Raw genomic sequence first — 23062 nt, 5'->3', positions numbered from 1 at the left:
AAAGGAAAAGAAAAGAATGCAGTACCTAAATTTTAAAAATGTGATGCGTGCACATGTATGGGTTTGTCTGTGTTTTCAACTATTGAATTTTTGTCTTCAATTTAAGAACATTGATCAATAAATCACACATCCTAAAATGAACATCATCTATGCTGAAAATGGCACTTCTCATGTGGTCCCCCTTTTACACACAATGCCCTAAAGTAAACATAGGACATTAGGACACCTGAATTAGCAGAAAGAATAGAGAACACTTGACATTCTTCCATGCTAGGACCTCAACAGCCTCTTCCTTGTTTTGAGCTCAGCTACAGCCAGGCACCATCAAGGAGTCTTTGATTTCAGACATTCACATGAGATGGAAATCAGGTGTGCACCCATCTACCCAAAATGCATGAAAACCATAGGATCAAGGTCACCAAGTGTCCTTCTGGAGCTGCGTGTGTCCCCCAGCAGGGCACCAAGATTGTCTTTGCAGGACTTGTTCTTGGGTGCATGGTAGGTATTGTGCCATCACTTATTCCTTTGCTCCTGTTGCACTGCTGGGGATGAAATTTGCCACCTTGCCTAAGCTAGAAAGCAGTCCATCCCTGAGGTCCATGCTTGCCCTTGCCTTACTATTTTTAATATTTTTAATGTTGAGACAAGGTCTTCTTCCTTTGTCCTACCTGGCTTAGAGCTTATGAGTCTCCTCCATCAGCCACCTGTGTCTCTGTGAGGACACTTGTGTGCCACCTAGATGGGCCATGTCAGTTTCTGCCAGTGTTATACTTTGTGCTTATAGTGGATGAGTTTATTTATGCTATTTCAGTAAAGAAGCCTGGTAATTGTGTTCCTTATTCCATTTTGTTTCAGTTGACCACTTGCTAGGAGAGGGGTGCTCTGTATAGTATTTTGCCAATAAACTTATTTAGTAAATCCTTCTATTTTCCTCCCACTGGGTTGATTTCTGACATGTGGTGGAAATGCTTCAACAGCAGGCAATGGAAATGTTTCTTCTAGGAAGAAATCAGCTCATTGATTACACATTTCATCTTGACTGTAAAGTCCACAGCAGTTACATTTCCATGTGTGTCAAAACTTTTCTCTAGTCACACTAAAAGCAGTTATGTTGGTCTTCTTATAAAACATATAATATAGTTAGCACATAAGTGACCAAATTCCCATATTATTCTTTAACTTACAATATCTTTTCCAAAATTATAAAAGCATGAGTTAATGGTTAAACAACAAAACATACCTACCCTCTTCCGGTCATGGGCTGGCCAGCTGTAGGGGAGCAGCATGTCCTACTCAGAGCCCTGGTCAGAGCAAGCTGGAGAGCAGATAAAGTCCACAAGGCCCATCCGATTTCACTGGGCTTTTCAGAAACAGATTCACAAAATGTTTTCTAACATGTTGGTCTGGTCTAGAGAAGTGGTTTTCTCTGATTCTACTTCAACAATCTCCATCACGACCATAGTTGGAGACTCTCCTCCCACTCTCCTGCCCTGCTTCTCCCCAGGGGATCTCAGCAGCACACATCAGGATTCACCCCAGCACTGTCATCCTTCCTCTCAGTGCACAGCTTGGCTGGAGGCGGTGGTGAGACTTTCTAAAGACAGTGGACTAGTGCAGAACTAGTTCTGAAAGGTACATTCATATCTTATAAAGTGACTCTCATTCCATTTCTCATTTTTCATCTTCCCATATTTAATAGTTTACTTGTTATTGAATTATTTATCAATTATTTTCAGCTGATTAGCTTGGGTTCTCTCACATGAAAAATACAAATTTGAATTTTCTCTGTATTTGTACAGTACTTTCACTTTTTTTTTTAAATCTTTTGAGATGGAGTCTCACAGTGTAGTTCAAGGCAGGGCTTTAGTTCACTAAGTACCCTGGCTGGCCGCAGACAGGAAGAGATCCTCTAGCCTCAGCCTCCTAAGTCCTGGGATTTCAAGTGTGCACCACCATTCCAGGCTAGGATTTCTGTTTTTCAAGTGAAGTGAAAATTTCTATCTCTAATAATTTTCCTGAAACTTACCATTTTTATGCATGTATATTTCTCACTTTACTACATATAAACAGTGGTACATAACAGTCAGTGATGTAGAAGGGATTTCAGCTTATGGATTTAAATAGCACATTGTAAAATTTGAAAAAAGCAATTACTCATTTTCACAATTTAACCAGAAATATAGAAATGTGTTTCTCAAATATTGCACATATGATTCATGTTTTAAGATAGTTCTCTTAATTTTAGTAAAAAGAACTTCATTGTTTTATATTCTTTCATGTCTATAAATAGGTGAGTTTATTTCACATCATATCATGATATATTTTAAAAACATGCATTTAAAATCCCAATCATTTTATTATCAATCAATGTTTTACAATGTATTTTCCCAAAACTGTAGAGACATGACATGTATATTCTTTCCAAAGGAATCTCTAACTCCACCCTAGACATTCAGTATGAATGTAAAGAGAACACAGAACTCAAGCATCTTTCCTACCTTTTATGATGAAAATTACTTCTGAGCATGTTTTCATGGCCTTCAGGACATCTTTGTTCCTGAAGCTGTAGATGGCAGGGTTAAGGGTAGGTGTGGGGATGGTGTAGAAGACAGCAAGGAATTTATCCTCGCCAGGAGTGTGGTAGGATTTAGTTCCTAAGTATGTGAAAATAAATGGCCCATAGTATATTACAACCACCACCATGTGGAAGGAACAGGTGGAGAAGAACTTCTTCCGGGCCTCTGATGATTTGGTTTGGAAGACAATGAGAAGAATTTGTACATAAGAGGCAGAAATCATGATATAGGGGATCAATAGGAAAATAGTACTGCTTACACAAGCCCCTTGTTCATAACGAAATGTGTTCACACAGGACAACTTCAACATGGCAGGGACTTCACAGAAGTGATCAATGGTCCTGCAGTGACAGAAAGGGAAGTGGAGGGCATGAGCTGTGTGCACAATGGAGTTGAGGGTCACCACCAGCAAGAACTCCGCAGCCATCATCACACTGACCTTGTCACTCATGAGCTTGGCATAGAGCAGGGGGTGGCAGATGGCCACGTAGCAGTTATAGGGCATAACAGCCAGGAACAGGCACTTGCCACCTAACAGGGTGAGTGACAGGAAGATCTGGAATCCACAACCTGCAAAGGAGATGGTTCTGCTGCCAGACAGGAAGTTGGTGATAATTTTGGGGACGATTCTGGAAATGTGAAAGATGTCCATGAAGGAGAGATGTTTGAGCAAGAAGTACATGGGGGAGCAGAGTTGAGAGTCCCCGTGGATGAGGAGGATCAAGAGGGTGTTTTCTGTCACAATCAGGATAAAAATGAGTAATACAGAGGAGAAGAAGACCAGGCTGTTTTTGGAGCAAATTAACAGTCCCAAAAGAATGAAGTCACTGCTGGACATCTGATTCATACAGCTCATTTTGCATTTCTCTGTTTTACCTAAAATGAATATGTAAGTTGAAACACAAATAAAGACAAAAAACTAAATATATACAAACCTTTGATTCATAGTAAACTATGAAACGAAATGAAAATCACCCTCAAATGTCTCTGCTAATTTTGTGAGTTCCCCGGCATTATAGGATGGGTGTTCATTCATTTCAGTCACTGGGTGAGATTTGGCACTCTGAGTATGCCCTTGACTCTACTTGAGTCTATGGATCATAATTAATCTGTAACTTTACTCAAGTGCCATCAGTACTTAGATGTGACCTGTGGCAGGCCCAGCCTTCCCTCCTTTTAAAATCTGGAACCCCATATTTCATGGTCCTCCGTAATCTGCCCTGTTTCACATTCTGCCTGGCCCTTCTCACCATTTGTCGAGTTGTTACAACAGTGTACACTCACATTCTGCCCTGCCTGGCATGCAAATAACCTGGTATTTATCAAAATTTCAGTTTTAGCTTCCTATCCAGATCTTCAGTTATGAGTCAAACTTCAGCTGTTCTTCCAGATGGACTAAGGTAGAGATTTAACCCTGAAATATTTCCACAAAGAACCTTGTACCATCCTTTCCTGTACAGCGTTAATTCAGAATCCCAGGTCAGTGTCTCTCTAAGAACACATACAGGAGAGACTATGAAGGCTATGCAGAATGGCCAGAGACTTCAATTCCCCTGAGCTACAACCAACGCTCAGGATCAAACTGAGCATGCAACTCTAGGATCCACAGTAATAAACGTGAGTGGGGTTCACTTTTGTTGTCATTTTCTCCACGAGTATTTTGTCTCAATTTTTGTTATCTTTGCACTATTCACTGGTGGAAGCCAAATGCCTAGATCATTACCTGGCTCATAATGGTGGCTTAAACTTCCTTGAAAAATGAAAAAAATTAAGTTTATCATACTAGGGACAATTGCCTCTTGAGCGTGTAGTTGGGAGAATGCTACTCTTCCCTACCAGCACTACATCCACTATAAAAAGTAAAAAAGCAGTAAATAGTATAAATTAGAGAGTTACCTTGTCCTCCATAAATTTTCAAAACTCTTCTTATAAACATTGAATATGGGATTTCTAAGTTTGTAAAATAATAAGTAATTATGTGTTTAGTATAGTGGGTTTACAATCTCAAATATCCTTTTTTGTCTGTAAGAATTTATCTATCTTTACTCAAAATAGACAATGTATCCATAATAACATAAGGCAAAATTTTCTATTATCTTTTAAAATTAAACTAAAATGCAATAATTCTTTATACTTGGATAGTATCTCTATATCTGTATCTAATTATTTTATGCCTCTGGGTCTGTGTCCTCTGCCTTGAGACAAATATTTACTTAGATGCATGTAGAAATAAACATACAAATGTTGAGTTTGTGGTCCACTAACTACTTCTGTAGTCATGTCACTGTTTTTAAATTTCTTTGATTGCAATCATATTGGCCTTCTGGTTTTTCTGCTCCAACAAATTATTTGCTTTATTTAGTCATTTCAGGTGCATTTAATACCGGATTCTTGATTTTGTCAAGATCACTGACTCATTAGACTTTTTATTAAATTCTTACTACAAAAATTCATTTATTTTTTATTGGCTCACTTATACCAGCATTTCACGTATTCATCAATTACACAGTTTCCTTTCATTTTATTGATTTTTAAATTTTTATAGACTTCGTATTGTCCACATACATTTATTTCTTCTCTGTTGAAAAAGTCCACCATTGGTGTTCTAATTCCCTGTGAGTTTTCTACTACCCATGCACACTTCCATGAGGCATCTAAGCTTTCTACACTCCTGCTTTATAGCTTTGCATCATCAGCCATTAAGGATGTGGGATAAACTTCTGCAATGACACACTTATTACATTGTGCATCCTATGCCAGCCAGCCATTTGTGAGTTTTGGAAAAATGGGGTCAAGAGATGACTGGGTAAGGGAAAGGGAAGCAGATAAATAAAGAAAAAAAATGTACTATGTACAGGAACCAAGTCCAAAAAAGGAAGGTAAAGATTATGGACTGCAACCATATCTAAAAATGTGGAATTAAGAAATGGATGGAGAGAGAAGGAAGGAAAGTGTTATGCAAAAGGGAATTAGCAACTCCTGAAAAGGAGCTCTCGAGATTACATGTTGCAAAACTGTACTCAAAAAATATTTCCCAGAGTACAAAAAAAATCTACAGTTATGTCCAAAGACAAATATTCTAGCAGTGAGTTTAATTCTTTAAAGTGAACAACATATGGCACGTAATGTATGCACCACTCTTTCCTAAGGTAAATCTTTTTTTTTTTTTTTTTTTTTTTTTTTTTAAACCGGGGCTCCAACTCAGGATTCTGTGGTTGCAAGGCAGGCACTTATGCCTCAGAGCTAAATCCCCAGCCCTGCTAAGGTAAATCTGGTTCGAAAAATACTTTGTAAACTATTGAACATAAAATGCCTATTTATTTTAAGGAAACAGAGCTTTTGTTATGGAGAAAAAAATGACAAAATATAAAAACAATATACTATGTCTAAATGTAGTTTTTGAGCCATTTGTCTACTATATCACATTCATATAAACTGCTTTAAAAAATGATGACTTCACTGCATGTATATTGTGTCAACTAAATGGTGACTTCTGCCTCCCTCGTTAAACTGTAACCAAGGAACCTGAAAGAATCACCATTAGCATTTTCTGTAAACCAATGAGTCACAGTGCACTGTGCCTAACTCTCAAATGTTTATGCAAATTTAGTGGAAAGTAAATAATAATTTTTCTAGATACATCACATATCATTCAAATGACTCAATATTTGTGCATGTGTGAAAGAGAGAGACACATAGATAGACAGAGATAAACAGAGATAGACAGACAGTCACAGTCACAGATTCTGACTGGGGAGGAAAGTGGGAGGGAGGCTGCATCAGGCTCTCCTCATTACTTAGCAGTCAGTGGCAATAGTTCGCTCAGGCAGCCTCACTGTTGCAGTGCATGGATGAAATGACACAGGACACAGGGTGTCTTTCCACAAGGGAATCAGACTGTCTCTGACTGGCATTATGTAAATGTCGCTTTAACCATCAGCCCTGATTTGATTCAATTCCTAGGTGTAGACACGGCCATGCCCCGAGTCCTATTGTACCCATTAATCATGGTCTGTGCACACCCCAACTCTGTCCAGCATGTGGTAGCTATTTGATTATTTAATTATTCTGCATAATTATTAGATATTGTGCCCTAGAGATATCTCCTTTTATGGATAAATTAAATTTTGTACATTAAATCTTGCTTTAATTAGGTGTTCTAATATGAATAGAACTACACATTCATGAACAAAGTTATTCGCTTCCTCTTACATGATTGTATAGTGTATATAACACTAAAATTTCTTGAAGACAGTTTAAAGTATAACCAAGCAAAGGACAGTAAAGCATAAAATTGACTCTCTTAGAACAATACTTATTTTGAAAACGCTTCAGATGGTCATCACTGGTGATAGTGAAACTGCTAGAATATCTGCAGTATCTGGAAGTTATGTGAGAATGTGCTATTTTGGTTCATTTTTGAAATTTTGATAACTTTTCAACATTGATTAATTATCTGGCACAATCATTACAAGTTGTGCCATAAAATTTCAAGTATTTGCATGGTGAATAATTTATTGAAAATGCTCACTGCTACTGGAAATCAGTAGGTGGCACTGACTTAACTAGCAAAGCGGAAATCAAGCAGCTCAAGGACATAACGTGGTATGCGGAATGAGGGCTGTGTATTGGTAAAGTGGTTTGGTGTAGAAGGTTGGGTAATAGGGTAATTGGAGGCCAGCTTGGGAAGCCTGGGAAGCCTGAGAAGCCACCAGCAGCTGTGCTTAAGGCGAACTTCCTCACAGGGCTGTTCTCATGGTGAGTCAAACGCATGCCCCGACCCAGAACACAGCACACAGTGAGTCCTCAAGGCACTGACCAAAGCACCTGCTGCTGCCAGCTGTATTGATCCTTCTCAGTGGTGGGGTTCCAGTTAATATTTCTAAATCTTATCACGTGTAACTCAGCCTCTGTTACAAAGAATGAAACGGGGAGGGGACAAGAGAAAAGAACAAGTAGACTGAGAAATAGATTGGGGTGAGGACAGAAAAACCCGAGTGCCACAGAGTATAATCAAGAGTCTCCTGGACTCTCCACTACCCCCACTGCTCTGACCTGATCATCAAGGGCTCCCAGAAAAAAACCAGCTACAGAGCTGACCCTGGATCCTCACATCCCCACTGTGCCCTCACCAACTGGTCTCCATGCAGGGCAGTCTCTGGCTGCTCACACTGTCCTTCCCATCAGAGCTTCTGACATCCACACCCCAAGTCCCTTCACTGCTGCTGCCCTGAGAGTCATAGGGAGGTGAGAGGAGGCTTGGGGACAGGAGCTGAGACCAGGGCTGGTGGAAGGGGTGAGTGGTTTGTGGCCAGCAGGGAAGGAGGATGATGATGTCTGCTGGCTGAAGTCCCCTGGTCTGTGTCTCCGGGGGACAACTCTGCCACCTCTATGTAGGGCAGCATGAGCAGAGGGACCCAGGTGTCCTGAGAAGGAGCCAGAAGGAGCTGCTTCTGCCTGACAGTCCCTGGGGAGTCCAGGGTGCTCTTAGTATCACAGGGGAAAGATACAGCATGGGGCTCAGCATTGATGAAAAGGATGAGATCAAAGTCAATGAGAATGGGCGTTATAATGAATCTCATTATCTTCTCAGCTGATGCCTAAACTTTCGAACCTGATACTATCCAGCAAAACAGAATAGGGGAACATCAGTCAAAAACAAGATGGTGAGAGTAATACAGGGCTTCAAATCGAGATAATAGAAAGTCAAAGTGGGTTACTATATTATATCCTGCTATTTTTTCCCTTTAATTAAACAGATAAAAATTAAAAAGTAAATAATGGAGTGGAGATTGAGAAAAAAAGAGGGCATAACAGCGAAACAGGGCAGATCAAAACATAACCATTTAAGCAGAATAGTGTGACTTTTATCTACTTTTGAAGACCTACAATGTCTCCAATGTTTTGGTTTTGTCGGTTTTGTTCTTTACTGTTTTGTTCAATTGTATTACAACTAATGATATAGGCAATTCTATTAGAGATAGCGGGAGGCATTATGGTAACCATTGTTGATCACCTTGTATTATGTTTTTATATTATCTATTATGTCCACCCTTTTGACTTGACCGATTCTGTTCTGTTATGTCACATTTGGTTTTACTCTCTTCCAAAAAAGCAATAAGAACCGTGGGAGTAATGAAACCCAAAACGTGTAATAGTCATTGTACAAAAGAGAGGAAAAGAAAGTGCTCTAAACTATATAACTGCATGTATATTTAAGTGTATAAGATAGAAAATGATATCACAGAGTTTTATTGGATCATTGAACAGAACTGTTTGCAGTATCATTGCTGGAATGTCCACTCTACAAGCTTTAATTTTGTGACTTGAACAATTATTTCTAAGATGGCAATATGTAATCCATTAACTAGTGATTTCCTACTGCGCATTTTTTCTTCTGTAAATCTGTATAACTTGTACCCCTTCACTGTTTTTTTTTTCTTTTCTCCTTAAATAAAAAAAAAAGATCACCAAAAAAAAAAAAAAAGGAAAAAAAGAAAAGGATGAGATCAGAAAGGAGGCATTGGTGTCCCAGAAAATCAATAAATAGTTACTTTCCCACACACATCTCCATCATGCCCTCCTCCCATAGTGCATTTCACTCCTGCCCCTCAGAACTCCAAGATCACTCTATGTGGAGGCACATTTTACTTCCAATCTCTCTCTAGAACATTAGTCTAGGGCAGGACTGGGTGGAGCTCCTTTGCAACCAGAAAAGAGAGAGTCCAGGGTGTTTCAGGCTGGCAAATGACTTCATTTGTCTTATAGACCACCTTTTACAGAGGATCACATAGAGGAGACAGGCTGACTTTCTCAGAGTGATTTTGCCTGAATGCATTATGGTTGTTGCACAAGTCAATTAAAGAATCAGCAAATAAATTGAAACTTTAAGGAGTCCAGCAAAACATTCAGCTCATTTATTCATAAACATTTGTCCCAGTTAATTCTTTTCCTGAATTTTTAAATACTGGGCAACATTTTCAATATCTTCCCTGCATTGGCGTCTCATAGTTATTAGTTACTGAGCTCCAGATTGACCACGGGGGCTTCCAGAGAGGAGCTCAGTTTGCTCAGGGGTCCACAAATCCAGGGCCTTTCCTCCGCCCACACATTGCAGATCCTAAAACAGCAAGCACTGGTCTGGCCTGAGCAGCAGGCTGCCATGGGCCTTACCTTATAGCCTCACTGGGAGCCTCTGAGCTGGCTGTAAACAGGACAGCATCACCTGTACCTGCACACTCCGTGTGCTTAACCTGTGATCTGCACACCAGTGCCGGGACTGCGCTGTCTGCAGTCTGCTCCTGGGAACTCGGGGATGTCCCTGGAGCACTTAAGGAGCTCAGCCTGCGAAATATCATTGTGAGGTTTAGGTCTCATCTGTCTTCCCGCTGCTCCCCTTGGGAAGCAGGTTGCTATGGGCCCAGCTTCTGCTGGGGCCTCACAGCTGCGCTGTGAGCCTCTGAGCTGGCTGTTAACAGTGAAGCATCACCCGTCACCTGCTTATTTCCTGCACTAAACCTGCGACTTGCACACCCAGTGCTGGTACTGCACTCTCTGCAAGGTCCCCAGAGCTCCGTACTGCCCAGCAGTTCTGTACGTGCAGGCGTTCAGCCCGCGAAGCCCCATCTTGAGATTTAGGTCTCAGCCCTCTTCCAGCCGCCCCTTTGCTGAAGACCTTTCAGTCTTCACAGCGCTGAGCGTGCACCAGTAGTTTAGTCACTGTGCGTGTTTGGCACATTTCATAAATTTCCTTTTCATGCTATCAAAATGCAGCGTGTTTTAGTGAGTCCTAAGAGGCGCTTTCAAATTTCAGTACAACTGTCCCTGGGTGCCACCTCTTTACTCTGTTCAGCTCTCCAGAGGGAACCTCTGTAGGAACAGAGCTGAAAATTCCCTCAGCTACAAGAAAGCACCACCCTTCTCCAGTACTCATTAGATTGTGCCAGGTAACTACTATGTGGGAGGGATTCCTGTCTGTGAATATGTGTGTACACGCATGTGCGTGTGTGGATCTCTTCCTACTAGTCCTGATCACCCTCCAGGTCAGTTAATGCAGGCTCCCTGTCCCCATCCCCTTCCTCTCCTGCTCCACAGCTCTCTCCTCACTGAGGCTCTGGGTTGTTACTTCACCCACTATGACCTCCGTGCTCTCCCACTCTGCTGAGTCCCTCTGCTGGCTGAGGGGATGCGGGACAGGTGTCAGAGCTCTGTCGTGATGAGGTCCTGAGACCACAGAAAACACAGCCATCTCAGTGGGTCCTCTGCCCAGTCATGCAAGAGAAGTTCATGTGTTTTTAGAGAAGAATCTGAATAAACACCAGGACTGTCAGCTAAGAGACCCACATTCTTATGAGGTAGCTGCCTGTTCCTGAATTTCAGTAATTTTCTAATTTCGAATTTGTTACTCTGAATTTCTCAGTTGAGCTGAGTGATCAGTGTTTGAGGTAAAATAAGTGTGTAAAGATGATTATACACTAAAAGTTTAGTTTTTGATTAAGAATAATACAGTATTTAGTAGCAATTATAATAAAAAGAAATGCATGAATAAATTTTACTTGAAGCTGATCCCATTGTCCATTTGTTTTAAAAAATAAAATCAATATTTCACCCAATATAGCCCAAACAACACAGAAAGAATGTTTTCACATAATTATTTAAATTTCCCATGGCTATAAAGTCTACTGGACATTTACAAGGAAGAATTATTTCATTTCATAAGCATGGTACTAAATGTCTCTAAAATAATGGTACAACCTCAAAATAAGTGAATTATTAGAAAAAATTCTTCCCCTGAAATTTAGACATTTTCTTGCTGTTTCTGCTCTTTATCCTCAAAATGGGAGAAGTTTTCTAAACGCTGAAACACTGTTTCTTCTGCTTCCACACCTGTTTCTGATTAAGGTGTAAAAGCTAGCATGTGCCCCTATACCACAGTCAGCCCTTCTGCAGTGTGTGAGGACATGGGTATCATTCCTTTCCTCCTTCTGAAAAAAGCTTTCCAGCCACCACTGAAACTAAAATGGAGCCTGTAATTGCTTTTGAACATTATTCCAACTTCTTGATCAAAATTTTAAATCAAGACTGTAATTGTTTCTCAGGACTTTTATCTGAATAGTTAAGATGCTCACCAAAAATAGTACAAGGCCAGGCAAAGGGTTTGCAGAATGGACAGGAGATCATGAGAATCAGCCTGACGGGAGCATCCCCTGGCATAAATTTAGTTCTCTGAGAGTGAGACAGCTAGTGGAGGGATTTCTGTATGAAATGTGGGAAGCACGTGGTTAATGGGGGTCTCTGCAGTTGCAGGTTTACCAGCAAATTACTGAGGGACCCACGAACATGCAGTGAGAGCAGGGACCCAGCAGGCTGAGCCACTGCCCGGAGCAGCCTGTCTACAGGAAGGGCTCAGGTCCAGCTGGGCCGTATCGCTTTATCAGTGCTGGGGGCACTGCACCCTCACTCCCGGCCTGACTGAACCATGCTCTCATTAACCAGCCTGAACCACAGAGGTACAGCACTGTGGGCTCCAGAGACACTGAACTTCCAGGGACAGGTTACAGTGACTGAGGATGCTGATACGCTTGTAGTGCTTCTGAAAGCTGTGATCCATTAAAATAAGACAGAGTCATTTAAAACGAAAGTTAAGTGCAAAAATATGTCCTTACAAAGAGTTGAATTTAAAAATACACTATGGTGGCGGGGGGTTAGCTCCGCAGTGTAACTTTCTGCCTGGCAAGCACGAGGTCCTGAGTTCAATCTCTGTTACTAAATAAATAAAAAGCACTAATGAGCAAGGTAAAAGATTCTGGTATTACTTTTCTAAACTTTGATAGAGGGACAATTTAGAAACATGGCCTGTTGATTTCAGGTTTATAAATAAATGGCAATAAAAGTAAAATGAGTTATGTGATAACACAGGATTATTTACTCTTTTCTTCTTCGAGGAAATTTGAGAGAATCGGTGCCGCACTGTGTGCCTCAGTTTGCTCGTTCCCGTGTAACGTATATTCACTTTGTTCTTATCCTGAGTCCTGGTGTATGCATAGGTGATAAAATCAGGACAGAGTAACAGGCAAAGCAAGCTGTCTTTCACTGCCAGACCCTTCACAGCTTGGTTCCACCTGGGGCTTCCTCTCATGGCCTGTTTGTTTTTTCTTATTGTTTCCTTTTTTCATCATTCTGGGAACCTGCATTCATGCCTTGCAATGCTGTGTGCAGTTGGGTTATCTACTACCGTAAGAGCTCAATTATAAAAACAGTAAAGGCGCAGTTAGAAAATGGCAAACTTATGGACATGTTTTAGTGAGTTAAAAATCAAATAGTGGCCTTTAGTAATAATATTAGTCAGGAAAATTATGTGCTAAATATATTAAACTAGGAGGTGGAAACGAAGGAGGAAGAGATGCACCACCACTAACCAGAATGCATCAGTGTCCAGTACCCTGCTTAGGCGCAGGGCTCACTGGAGGAGCTTTCCCTGTTCTGCCACACTACACAATGTGTCCCGGATCTCAGATCCTTAAACCCACCATGAGGTCACTTCAAAGCGCACACTATCAACTGCGCTCCTGCATTTTCTCTTTAGAGATGTGATTTGCTGCCTGGATATTGTATCCAAGTCAGAATGAGCCCACAGCAAGGATATTTACACCCAAGGAAAGTAATGATATTTGCTTTTAAGAACTGGAGCAAACATGGACCTTCAAATAATGACTTTAATCATGTTTCAATTTTTGCTTGTCTTAGTGCACATTTGCCTTCCATGCTGATTGCCTTCCTCACGGGCAGTTGGTGCATGTACATCTCACCCACTAATTGTTTCTCATCCCCTTCTCTCTCCCCGTCATAACTTCATCTCTTGGCCCTCGTTTTTTGTAAAAAATCTGTCTCCTAATTTCCTATTATCTATTTTTGTTTCACTCCTAATGTTGTTGTTTCCTATATTTTGTGATTATAAGAGAAACAATGTAATATTTAAGATTGTACATTTAATTTATTATTCAAAAATGACTGTTATCAAGAAATCAAATAACATGCTGGGAGGCTGTGGAGAAAAGGGAACCCTTCTACACTTCTGGTGAGAATGAAAACTAGTACAAATTCTATGGAAATCTGTGTGGGTATTCCTGAAAAACATAAAGCTAGAACTTCCATGTCACCCAGTTGTTCTCTTTTAAAGTCTCCATCTCAAAGAGCTGAATATATCATACTGTAATGATCCACAGGTACCCATGATTATACCAACATCGTAAATTCTACATAAATTTTGTAAGCAATCTGTTCCTCAGTTGTAATTCATAGAGGCTCCTTTAAAGAGATATATCCAATTCTTCTTGGGTTTTCTTCCAGAATTAAACATACTTAAAAATATCTATAGTTCTTAGAAGGATTCACATCCCATGATTTACACTCAGGTAGTAGGAGGTCACAGAAATTTGATTAACTTTGGAATAAAGTTATTTGATTAACTTTGGAATAAAGTCATGAACATCACAGCAATATAGTCCATCAAATCATTATTAACTATATTTGGATGGGGTCAGATTATTTACTGTATGATTTATGAAACAAAAATTGAAGTGTAAAATGTTAAATTTGAATAATATTTTAGAGAACAGCATTTCCCTATTAATTTAGAAGATACCTTTTCTCTCAGAGAGCAAACCTTTAATCACTTAGTACTAAAAGTTCAGAGGAAGTTAGAATTTAAACAAACCTGTGATCATTTTCCCCAACCAATAAAGAGTTATTATCTGGTTCTACAGGTACTGAGTGCCTAACAAAGGCTGAGGCTCGCTGTCTTGTCTTGGTGCTTGGGAAAATTTAATCTCAGGTGCACAATTAAACACCATGTAAAAAAGAGATGGTGTTTTCTTAAGGCTGGTGTCTGCAACTCCAAAAAGCAGATAACGTTTATGAAAAATGTTAAAAATACTTTTTCAAATGAAAAACATTCATAGTGCTCAACTCCTATGTTTTTAATATTCCTTACTCTACACTTCATTGTGATGTGTATAGAGACTCTATTATATAACCAACATAGTATATATCAACATACAGATTCATGAAAAATGCAAATATATTGCAAAAAGTGACAAAATCTGAGTGACAGTTTGATGTAATGTTGCAATGTTTCTGAAAAAACTTGTCAAAAGTGGACATGGTGGTGTGTCTAAAACACACACATATCTGAAAGTGCACAGGGACAAAGAATGGGTGTGACCACAATGCTTAGTTGTGCCCCGACTCACAATAGAAAATAAAGGATGAGGTAGCACTCAATCTTTAACTCTTGCAACAAAGTTTATTTAATCCAGTGAAATTAAAGTGAAGTAACATTTTAAGCAACATTCCTATCTTTTCTGGAAAATAGCACAAGGCTGCCTCTTAGCTCTGGTAGGAGGGAAAAATATACAGTAGTGTAAAAGAGCAGGTATGGTAAGTTAGAGTTTGAAGCCCATAAGCACATAGGTTTATATTTCCCTGTGCTTAGCTAGGATACATGTTCCTGCTCAAAATTCCATGTACTTTAGTTTCACTGTGTCTCATGTAGTACTTTCAAATTTTTTAATTTGAATTATTTTCTGACTATTCTGGAAAACAATGTATGAAAATATGCATAAGAAAAAACACTCCAATGTGCAGAAATCACAGAATCTGAGTTCCAATGACACCGCAATGATGCTGTTTCTAGGATGTCCAAGGACAACCCTAAGTTTTGGGAAGCCAGAGATTTGACATATGGAATTTATGTTGACGTGGCCATTATCTTTAAGATAAATAAAACAAAAATACATATACAAAGTCAAAGAAAGACACCTGAGGCTGTGCCTGGGAACAGTTCCTAGGTATAGTCTCTTAAGCTTCGCTGTGCCTCTCATATTAGAAACTAATACACTTTAAATCATTCTTTTCCTGTTTTCCACTAGTTTCATTTGCTTGCTGTGTACTTTACATTGTTTGAGAAAAAAATACTTACCGAGGATGATATGTCTATCATAATGTGTATGCCACTCAGGATGAGAAATTTCACTTGAAGTGGTCCTTGCAAAATAAAAATGGTGGTATATGTGTTTCATGTCACACAAGGGAGTGGGCAGAGTGGGTGCATGGAAACCACAGTCTCCTCTCCCTGTAGGACTAAGCTGCACAACTTCGCTAAATCAGGCTTCCTGCTGCCTCCCTGCCATGCCTGGTGACTGCATGAAACATACACAGTGGGATTTAGTTGCAACATATTATGATAATTAGCTTCATTACCAGCCTTAATTTCTCTATAAATTAATTTCAGTCCTAAAAGTAGTTTATTCTTCTCACACATAATTTTGAGTACTTGCACCAAAAAATTTTCAAGCTCACTTAATTTGAAAAAATTCCATTAACTCATCATATTTTCTTTCCCACTTCTTGCAAGGTATTTATATTTGATAATTTTATCTATGCTTATATTTTCCGTGGCTAACTTGGAATCACTACACCACACAACCTGTGCACCTTCACATTCCAAAGCATTTGGGTCCCTGCTTCCCTTGATGCAGAATTCAAAGTATCAGAGAGCAATGGGAAAAAGAAGGGTTTATTTCCTGAAATTTACAAGCACATACACCCAGCTGAACTAACTTTCAAAGTACTGGGCATTAGAGCAAAGGAAAAGTTCTAGTTTTACACATTTTGCTGAGTGGGTGGTCTTTACGGGAAGCAGGGAGCAAGAGAGAGTACAGAAGCAAGAGGAAGCAATTAACACTTTAGCTGTGAAAGAAGATGGAACCTCATGAATCCTGTGAGAACAAGGTAACATAGCTCTGTTTATAGTACATAGTGTCAATCTTACCTGTACCAGAACAAGAAGTTATAGCTCTGGGGGTTGAGTTGCAGAGGGATTGCTCTTTTAAGTCCCACTTCATTCCTCATTTTGATTCTTTTTTTTTTTTAATTTTTAAATCAAAAACAAAACAAAAAATGATCAAAATGATACATAATTTCAAAAAATAGTATGAAATTAACACCAGTTAATATATTGCATATTGTTCTCTTAGAAGTAGTTATTCAGATTACAAGATTTAGGCATCAAAAATGATCAAACAGTCAAATAATGAAAGCACAAACTGTCCTTTTTGTTCCCTTTTTGTTTTAACAGAGAGCATCACTGTCCATGGTGGATGGACAAGTAGTGAGCTGCTTGTAACAACCAGCTGAAATGAATCAGTGCCACGCTGGATGTGGATGGCCCCCTGAGGATTGTTGCCAACAATATAGAAGGGAGAACTGGAGAGGAAAGCGTGTTGTTCTTGGTTCTCCTGAAGAGTTTTTCCAGCTTCTTTCCTGATGTGTACGTGGCTGTTCTGATCATCATAGAAGCTCAGATCCTTGTCACTGAGGATGGCTGTGGTACTTTTGGGGATGCTCTCATCCTTAGTTTGAATATTGTTTCCTGGCTCCAGTGCAGATCCCTGTGCCTGCTGGCATAGATCCTTCACCATGATGGCAGACTTTCTAGCTTCTACCACTGGCTTTGGGCCTTCCCTGTGCTGATCCATGAAACAGATTTGCATGAGACATTGTTGTGGACTCTGGGCCTCCAGTTAGACTTCTGAATTCTAGATCTTCAGCTGCACACATACAGAACATTGACGTTAATATCCAGGGCCTCAGCCTGATTCTTTGCAGACCTCATTGTGTGGACAAATTTTCTGCATTTCTTGTATTTCACTTTTTGGGTGATGGTTATAAAATAATTCTATGAATTATGTGTCCAGTGTTAAATTGGTTCCCTTGAAAAATCTGACTACAACAAAAACTGATTCCAGGAGAGTGGGGTCATTTTGATGTTTCTGGCCATGTGGCTTCACAGATTTGGGAATTAATTTGGAAAGGATTTGAGAGACTGGCAAAGAGACAGCCCCCATATGCTGTAAATTATATTGGAGACTCTGGTCAGATGCTGTGGTAGAGTGGTAGAGTCTGGTGGAAATGCTGCGAGGGAAAACAAAGCTCAGCAGACTTCTTTAGGGAAGGACTTCCCTGGCTGATGTGTCCCAGGTAGTGTCTTATGCTTTGGCTGAAAGTTGGTCTGCTTTTTGCTTGTGTTAAAGACATTACCTGGGTGGCAGAAAAATTTCAGTGCAGCCTACTGTTAGGATGGTGGCATGTTTATTGTTGACAGGCTTTAAGCAGATCTCTGTTGAAAATTTAGAGCAAATTTAGAGTAATTTGAAACATTGGGCCAGAGGGAGGGCTTCAGTAGAGCTGTGGGTGACAAGGGTGAAACACAGGAGGACTTGGTCGTTGAGAAGAACAGGACAATGGAAACAGGAACTGCAGTATTTCACCTGAAAGGAAAAATATACATCACTTGCAGGAAATACTTGTTTTTCACTCTTGCTATGCCCTGTTATATTTAATGGGAAAATGTTACTTTCAATATGATGTGAGGTTATTTTTAGATATGTTTGTAACCACTTAGTCAAATTATGGTGGTTTTAAACTTGAATTTTAATTATCCTTTCAATACTTTGTTTTTAGTGTGAAAATGAGGGTGATAAAAATTTTGTATATATAATAATTATATTAATGCAATTCTGAATAGACAAAGACCAGTTAACTTTTCACAAATCTGCCACTGGAGACAATGGCTTAAGGAAACATGCAGGCTTATCAAGCTGACCAGGGGTGGATTGTGGTGTGTGACAACTGGTGGCTGAAGTGAGTTCATAAGAAATATAACAATCCAAGCAACTAAATTGAAAATTTTGGAATTTTAATTAGCTCAGCTCTGCAACCAATTGTGTGGACCCTTTTCAGAGTCTCACCAAGTGGCCCTGAACTGAAAAATTACAAAGCTTTTGAGCAGATAACTGCAAAAAGAAATCCTGTTGGAAATAATTTATCTAGAATCTTACATTAATTTTTGAGTGACACCTGTATCCTGTTTCTTTTGTTGAGCAGGTTAATTTTTCTCTTGTGGATGCAGCTCATTCTGCTTTTTTGATGGGACTTATAGCCTGAGTAATTTTCCACTTTTCTGGGTCAAATGCAGGGCACTCGAATGCAGGGCTCAAGATGGCATAAGTTATGCCAAGCTACAACATTTCCCACTGGTTTTAGTACATGACTCAAATCCTTGATTTCTGGTCATTTTTTAAAAAGTCATCTTTTTTGCCTATAATTTGCAAATCCTCATATTGTCAACATATGACCATTAATTGAATAGATTGAATTTGGCTTTGGATATAATACATTAAACAGTTTATCATGCAGGCAGCATTAGTAATGGCCAGCAAAATGAAAACCGGGAGTTTTGCCAGAGCTGATACCAAGAGTTAGACATAGATACCCTCTCTCTATTTTTTTAAATGTTATTTTAAAGAGGGTAAAATTAAACACAACAAAACATAACATAAGAAATCAATGTAAGAGACATAGATTTCAAAGCAAGACAACCAGAGATCTTCACTATCTATCATATTGTCTTTTGTTTTCTCCCAGTTATCTGTATCTTCACATACAGTGAACTCATACAAAACAAAATAGTATTAAATGGATCAGAACAGGATAATGAGGCATTTTAGGTCTTCAGGACCAGACAATAGGGAAGTCAACAACGATTGTCATTGTGTCTCTCATTCTCTTCAAAATAGCTGTCCATACCTTCATGTATATTGAAATTAAACAAACCAAAGCAAGCTAAAATCACTCTGAACAAAGAATAATACTATTGCTGGATTTCACATCATGATGCTATGGAATCAGCACTAAGCACTATAGTGTCTCTTTTTCTTCAAAGTAGTTGTTCATTTCATCATGCATCATATAATAACTCCTGATAAACTGTTCAGAAGTTCTATGCATGCATGAGTATCTACATGTATACCTATCCCTTCTATATTAGGGGGAAAAACAAAACAAAGCAAGACAAAACAAAACAAATTCCTAGAAAAACCTGAGACAAAAAGTCACATAACACCACAAGGTGATCTACAATAGTTACTATGCTGTCTCTTGTTATCTTCAATAGAATTGTCTATATCATCAGGCATAGTTAATTGAACATATCAGTATATAACAATATCAGTAAAAACAAAACATTGGAGACATTATAAGACTTCAAAAGCAGATAATAGTCAAACCAGAGTGGGTATCCTAGTGAATCTTGTCATCTTCAGTGTAGTTGCCTATACTCTCAGACTTGATACTATCAATCATAACAGATTTGAATAAAATTACTCAATACAAAACAGAAATCTAACAAACCAGACTCAAGTAAGATCACTCGTAATAAGAGAGTGTAAGTTATAAAGGGCTTCAGATTAAGTTAATAGGAAATTAAGGATGATTACCATAATATAGCCTGCTATTTTGGGGATACCTGTCTGTGCCCTCAAATCCAGTACAAGTAGACAATGGGGAACAGAATATAATCCATCTAAACAGAGTGGTGAGAATAATGTGGATTTTAAATCCTGATACACTATTAACAATGTCTTCTGCCTTCCTTTTTTAGACAATTCCTCCCCTTTCACCCCCTCCCCCCAGGGTACACTATACATTTTGGGACCCACCAACTCCCTCAGTTTTTAGTTGGGGGGGGGCAACCTGCTATTTACCTAAGTGGTTCTGAACCTTCTCACTCCTGGGCTTGATCGCAAGTTGTATTGCTTTGCTTACAAAAGCCTCAAGGTTTTTCTTTGTTATAGCTGAGTAGTTCTCTACTGAGTAAAAGTATCATGTCTTTCCAACCTATCTGTAGGTACTGGATGAGTTGCCCTTATTTCTCTCTGGTTCAAAAATAGAGCATTGTTTTCTCATGTTTGACTTTTGGTCCATAAATTCTCTTTCAAGTTAATTATATTTCCTACACAAATGGACCCTATCTCCTGATGTGCTCTGCCTGTGTTTCTTTTTGTTATGTATCAAGGCCATCTGTGTTAGAGATTATAGCCAACTTTTCTGCCTCATTTCTGCTATGCTATTTCTCTGCCATTGGTTGTCTACTTTTCTCCTTCATTCTACTGTCTTCCCCACTGATTGTGGCCTCTATGCTACTGTTCCTGAAATCCTGGTCTTTTTTTTCTCTCTCCCTCTCTAGAGTGTCCTTCAGTATTTTTTTGTACAGTTGGATTGGTGGTCACAAATTCCCCAAGTTCCTCTTTGTCATGGAAGCATCTTGTTTCTCCATTAATTTAAGACAATTTTTAAGAGTACATCAATCTAGGTTGGAGGTTATCTTCTTTCAGGGCTTGGAATACTTCACTCCAAGCTCTTCTTGATTTGATGGTTTGTGTCGAGAAGTCTGTTGTGATTTTGATCGATTTTCTTTTATAGGTGATCTGTTTCTTTTCTCTGACCACTTTTAATATTCTGTTCTTGTGATGAATTCCTGGGATCTTGATTATTATATGCCTGGGTGTAGCTCTGTTTTTGTTGTAGGTGGCTGGAGTTCTGTATGCCTCCTACATCTGAATATCATTTCCTTTTTCTATGCTTGGGAAGTTTTCCTTAATTATTTCTATGAATAGCCCTTGTATTTCCTTTGTGTTTAACCCTGTTTCTTCACTCACATTTTTTATTCTTAAAGTATAGATCTTCTTGTCATCTTCTAGCCTTTATATTATTACTGCCTTTTTCTTTGTTATTTTTAAGAGATCTTTCCTTTCATGATCACACACTGCAAACTTATCTTCAAGTTTTGTTAATCTATCTCTCTTTTCTTTCAGGAAATTTTTCCAGCTTTTGATGAAGTTTTTAATTTCCTGGTAATCTCTTTGAATCTGTTTCACGTATTCTAGATTTCTTTATATACTTCATCAATGTTTCTCTCCTTTTTTGTGTTCCTCCATTCTCCCACCTATGTCTTCTTGAGAGGTGGTTAGCATTTCTTTTATTAATCTTCTTATATTTTGCTTTACTTATACTAATAGTTCAGTTTTGAGCTCATCTAAAATGTCACTAAGATGTCTCTTTATGTTAGCTGATGCCATGTCCAATATTGCATGTTTATTGCACTCAATCAATTCTGTATTTACCTCTCCTGTACCAATATTTCCCAGGTTGTAGTCTGGGGGCTTTTTCTTATTTCTTTCTCTTTCCATGTTTCCAGTTTTTTCCATAGAGGAATATGGCGGAGATCCCAGGCACTTTCCTTGTTGGTTATGGTTCTTCTGAAGCATGCTGGCTGGGGATTTCTCTCCAGTTTTCTGTTGATCATTTAGGTTCAAACAGGGGCAGTGTAGGCTGGCCCCTCCTTTCTGAGCCAGTCAACCAACATCGGCCTTCATCACATTAGTGTGTGCCATGCAGATGGAACTGGTTTGGGACAACTTTGGGGACAATTTCATCCCTGGCAGATTCCACCACTGTGCTCTGGGTAGGGAGCAACCAACTGAAGTCACTGCCACTACTTGTTCAGGCATGTCCTGCCGGATTCCAATGTGTCATCCAGTCAGTCACCACTTTCCCATGTGAGGGTCAAATTTGGGGCACTCACTGGAGTTATTCCATGTCTCCATGCCAGCTCTGTTCTCTGTTGGGCTTGCCAACCCCCGACTTCAGCACCATTGTGGCTCCAGGGGCAAGAGTACTATGACCACAAATCTGAGTGGCTCCAGTGATAGTGCCATGGCTGCAAATCTGAGCAGCTCTGATGGTAACACCATGACTGCAAGTTTGACTGGCTTCTTTCCCTTTAGTATCTTCCTGGGTTGAGAGGATCCATCTCTCTCTGTCTAGTCTTTCCTGGATGTTTTATTCTGGCATCTGAGCTGTTTCTCTTAGGGAGGATCTGTATTTTGCTGCTTAGTGATCTGCCACATTTAGCTCCACTGACCCCTCTATTTTAAGAACAGGAGATCTAGACCTCACCAGATCTGAAAGACTGTCTCAGCCAGGGAGTTTAGAAACTCCTCTAGGTGATGAACATTTTGTTCAAGTGTGCTAGATCACAATTTATTTCTCTGCTTAGAATCTGGTAATTTTGACCTCCCATTATGAGGGATGTGTTCCTAGTATTGTGGAACTAGCTACCTTTAATCCAAAAAGAACAGGAACGAGGACTGAGGTCCTCTTTTTTTCTCATGAAATTGGTTAACCACATATGTTTTCTCCCTCCTTTTCCAGAGTACCAGTGCACTTGGGAAAGAACATGAGTTAAGATACATAGTTCAGAGTTAGGTCCAGTAAAGGCAGCCAGACAAGCACAAGGCATAAGGCCTTTTGTACAGACAAACCAAGTTTCCAGTGGGGAGACTAAATGTTGGTTGAGGGGGTAAGAGACATTCTGTACATATACAGTTGAATTACAATTGATTCAAAATGGACAATGCTTCAAGGGGAAATTTACAGACTGAATACAAGGTCCAGATCCCTGAATGTTTCCCAAAGTGAGAGACTTTAAAGGTGTCAGAGTTCTCTAGCTAGAGTCTTTTGTTTAGTGGGCTTGAAGTGGGGATGATGAATCCAATGGCTCTTCCTGGCAATCTTGATGGCTGTGG

At 39.4% G+C, this 23062-nt stretch overlaps 1 protein-coding gene across 1 annotated transcript; it reads right to left on the bottom strand.

Moving 5' to 3' along the window:
- Positions 1-2494: 2494 nt before the first annotated feature.
- On the bottom strand, positions 2495-3432 carry LOC100714173 (olfactory receptor 2AJ1-like). Its single transcript, XM_005008177.2, is given in 2 exon segments — positions 2495-2532; positions 2535-3432. Coding segments are annotated over 2 exon segments (936 nt in total).
- Positions 3433-23062: the final 19630 nt, after the last annotated feature.

The sequence above is a fragment of the Cavia porcellus genome, unplaced genomic scaffold, assembly GCF_034190915.1.
Source record: "Cavia porcellus strain 051 isolate PalLab524CR breed Dunkin Hartley unplaced genomic scaffold, mCavPor4.1 scaffold_2, whole genome shotgun sequence".
Taxonomy (NCBI): domain Eukaryota; kingdom Metazoa; phylum Chordata; class Mammalia; order Rodentia; family Caviidae; genus Cavia; species Cavia porcellus.
The sequence above is the reverse complement of the archived record's forward strand: the minus strand, read 5'-3'. Positions and strand labels throughout refer to the sequence as shown.